The 2,200-nt window shown below is 45.9% G+C and overlaps 1 protein-coding gene across 1 annotated transcript; it reads right to left on the reverse strand.

Moving 5' to 3' along the window:
- Nucleotides 1-1,826, reverse strand: mRpS30 (mitochondrial ribosomal protein S30). Its single transcript, XM_065217866.1, has 2 exons — nt 1,294-1,826; nt 1-1,238 (listed from the first exon to the last, which is right to left on the reverse strand). The coding sequence occupies exons 1-2, from the start codon at nt 1,740-1,742 to the stop codon at nt 26-28; spliced, it is 1,662 nt and encodes a 553-aa protein (XP_065073938.1). The 5' UTR covers nt 1,743-1,826; the 3' UTR covers nt 1-25.
- Nucleotides 1,827-2,200: the final 374 nt, after the last annotated feature.

The raw sequence follows: 2,200 nt of genomic DNA on the forward strand, positions 1-2,200 counted from the left end.
TACAATACCGGCGACACAATTCTTCCTATCGCCTTACATTTGGGTAGTAGGTTGCCTCGAACCGGGGTTTACTCTTCGGTCCATCCGGACGGATCTTGCGTGGAATATACTTCAGGGCATGCTCATCCATTGTTCGCTGGTACATTTTCTCACCCAACTCAAATGGTCTTCGCTTGGGTTCCATCGGACGCGTGGGATTATCTACCTTGTAGATCTTCTCCCACTGATAAAGCTCCGGCTCCGGACGGTGACGAGGTCTGTTAGAAACAACATGTTTGTACGTTTGTTCCATGAAGACTCGACGCTTTTCGTCCAATATGTCCGCCACTCGGGTTTCCGTCGTGCACAGGTAGGGCTTCAGATCCACACCCTCACGAGCCCGTGGGACATTCGTGTAGAAAGAAATCAAATGCAACAGAACTTCGTCATTCAGTCCGTGTACTTTTCCGCTCTCATCAACGTGATCGTACAGTTGGAGCTCTTTCGTTCCCCAACACTGATTGTACCGCGGATTCAGGTCAACGTGATCTGAGTGCACCAGAGTAGTGTTCAACTGATACGCATAAAAAGACCACTTTTTCCCATCCGTAATCACGGTTTGCGTCGAGAGTGGATAAGTTAGATCATTGAAGGTGGAGAATCCTTGATAGCAAGCCTGGCCAAAAGCCCATGCATAGCTGGAGAAGATACCTTGTGCATGTAGAGCTTCCTGCAGGTCATCGACTGCGCAATACGTGGGACGAATTTGAGCATGGCTTCTGCGTTGGAACGAAATCAATCCAAATTCATGCTGATCACCAGGCCAGAAGCCAGGAATCGTCGTAGCATGACGCTGCTCGGTACGATATCCCAACGTAATCGGATCGTATCTAAATTCCGGAATCTCCACCTTATCTTGGTTAACATCCAAGTTGTCGTGCCCATACGAATTCAGCGGATGTTTATGTCTCAGCGCAAGGTACGGCTTTCCAACGTACTGAATCTTACGATCGTAAGGATCATTAGCGTACTGCTTCTGCCATTCCACTCCTTCCTTTATTTTCTTTACCAAGGCTGGCGGCGGAATACCGCCAAGGAACCAAAAGGCTTCGTGCCGGGGATCAAAGTCTGTTTCAACTTCACTCAGATGACTGTACTTGTTAGACAGACTATTAACCAAGACACGATTCAATCCGGTCAAAAGCGACGATGTGATTTTTTCTTCCTGGTCTTTGGGTAATAATTCCTCAGGTGACCGTCTGCAAAATAAAGGGATTAAAAATTTCGTTTTGCTGAATTTCAATTACCTCTTACCTGTACCCACCCAGCTCAAACCCGATGACATCCTCAAGCTCCCCGCGCACTTCTTCCAGCACCTTTTTTGCGCTCTCTTCTAAATGTCCATAAGTCTCCGGCAGCTGCTCCTCCACAAGATGTGTCCTGGTTGCGTACTGTGCTAGCGGTAGCACATTGTAGGGGAACTTTTGGTCCGTTATCATGTGCGCTTTGTAGCCGTAGTACTTGGGCATATTGATTTCGAACAGCTTTTCCTCGACGGAACTTAACAGACGAATCCGTTCGTGCCATTGGGCAATCTCACGTTTCTTTTTGGACTTGAAACTAAGATCCTCGATAGCCGGGTACTGGGGTTGGTCCGAGTATTCTTCGTTGGGATTGGCTAGAGCCCTCGTCGAATATGCCAGCCGGCCGCTAGTTCCACGAAGCAAGAGTTGCACATTGCGACGAATATTTAGCGTAAGCATTTTAGATCGGTTTCTTAACTTATGAACATCAGAATTTTCTATTTTTTCTGATGTTTGCAAGAAAAAAACCGTGAGAACGTGCGATTAGTGTTACGAAACTGAAGTTTGATGGGATTTAATGTTGTTTTCCATACAGAGTTGCCAGTTATGCGGATACTTCCTGTAGGAAGTGAAACACGGTAACCTAATGGAAATATTTCATGATGACTCAAAGGACACGGTCGATCAGACCTAAGAAGAAGAGGAGACAACTGCACAGCAAAAAAATGTGGAAGATTGCCGTAAAAGCTCAGTGTAGATGTCGCCGCTGCATGATGATGATAACGTTGACGGACTGCATATAAAATTCGTGAAAATTAGCATTAAATCCTAATTTTTATCAAGCCTGCGTAAAATCCTCCCAATATAACATTCGAAGTGAAGAAGAAAACGTTTTCACGATCAGACTGACGTGTATC

The sequence above is a fragment of the Ochlerotatus camptorhynchus genome, unplaced genomic scaffold (genome assembly GCF_037179485.1).
Source record: "Ochlerotatus camptorhynchus isolate MF236.1 unplaced genomic scaffold, CSIRO-AGI_Acam_v1.1 ptg000081l, whole genome shotgun sequence".
In the NCBI taxonomy this organism is placed as follows: Eukaryota; Metazoa; Arthropoda; class Insecta; order Diptera; family Culicidae; genus Ochlerotatus; species Ochlerotatus camptorhynchus.

Excerpts from the sequence above, each read along its gene's own strand:
- mRpS30 (XM_065217866.1), bottom strand. The coding sequence starts at position 1,742 with ATGCTTACGCTAAATATTCGTCGCAATGTGCAACTCTTGCTTCGTGGA. Across the intron at positions 1,239-1,293 it reads TTTGAGCTGGGTGGGTACAG|ACGGTCACCTGAGGAATTAT; the intron begins GTAAGAGGTAAT and ends TTTATTTTGCAG.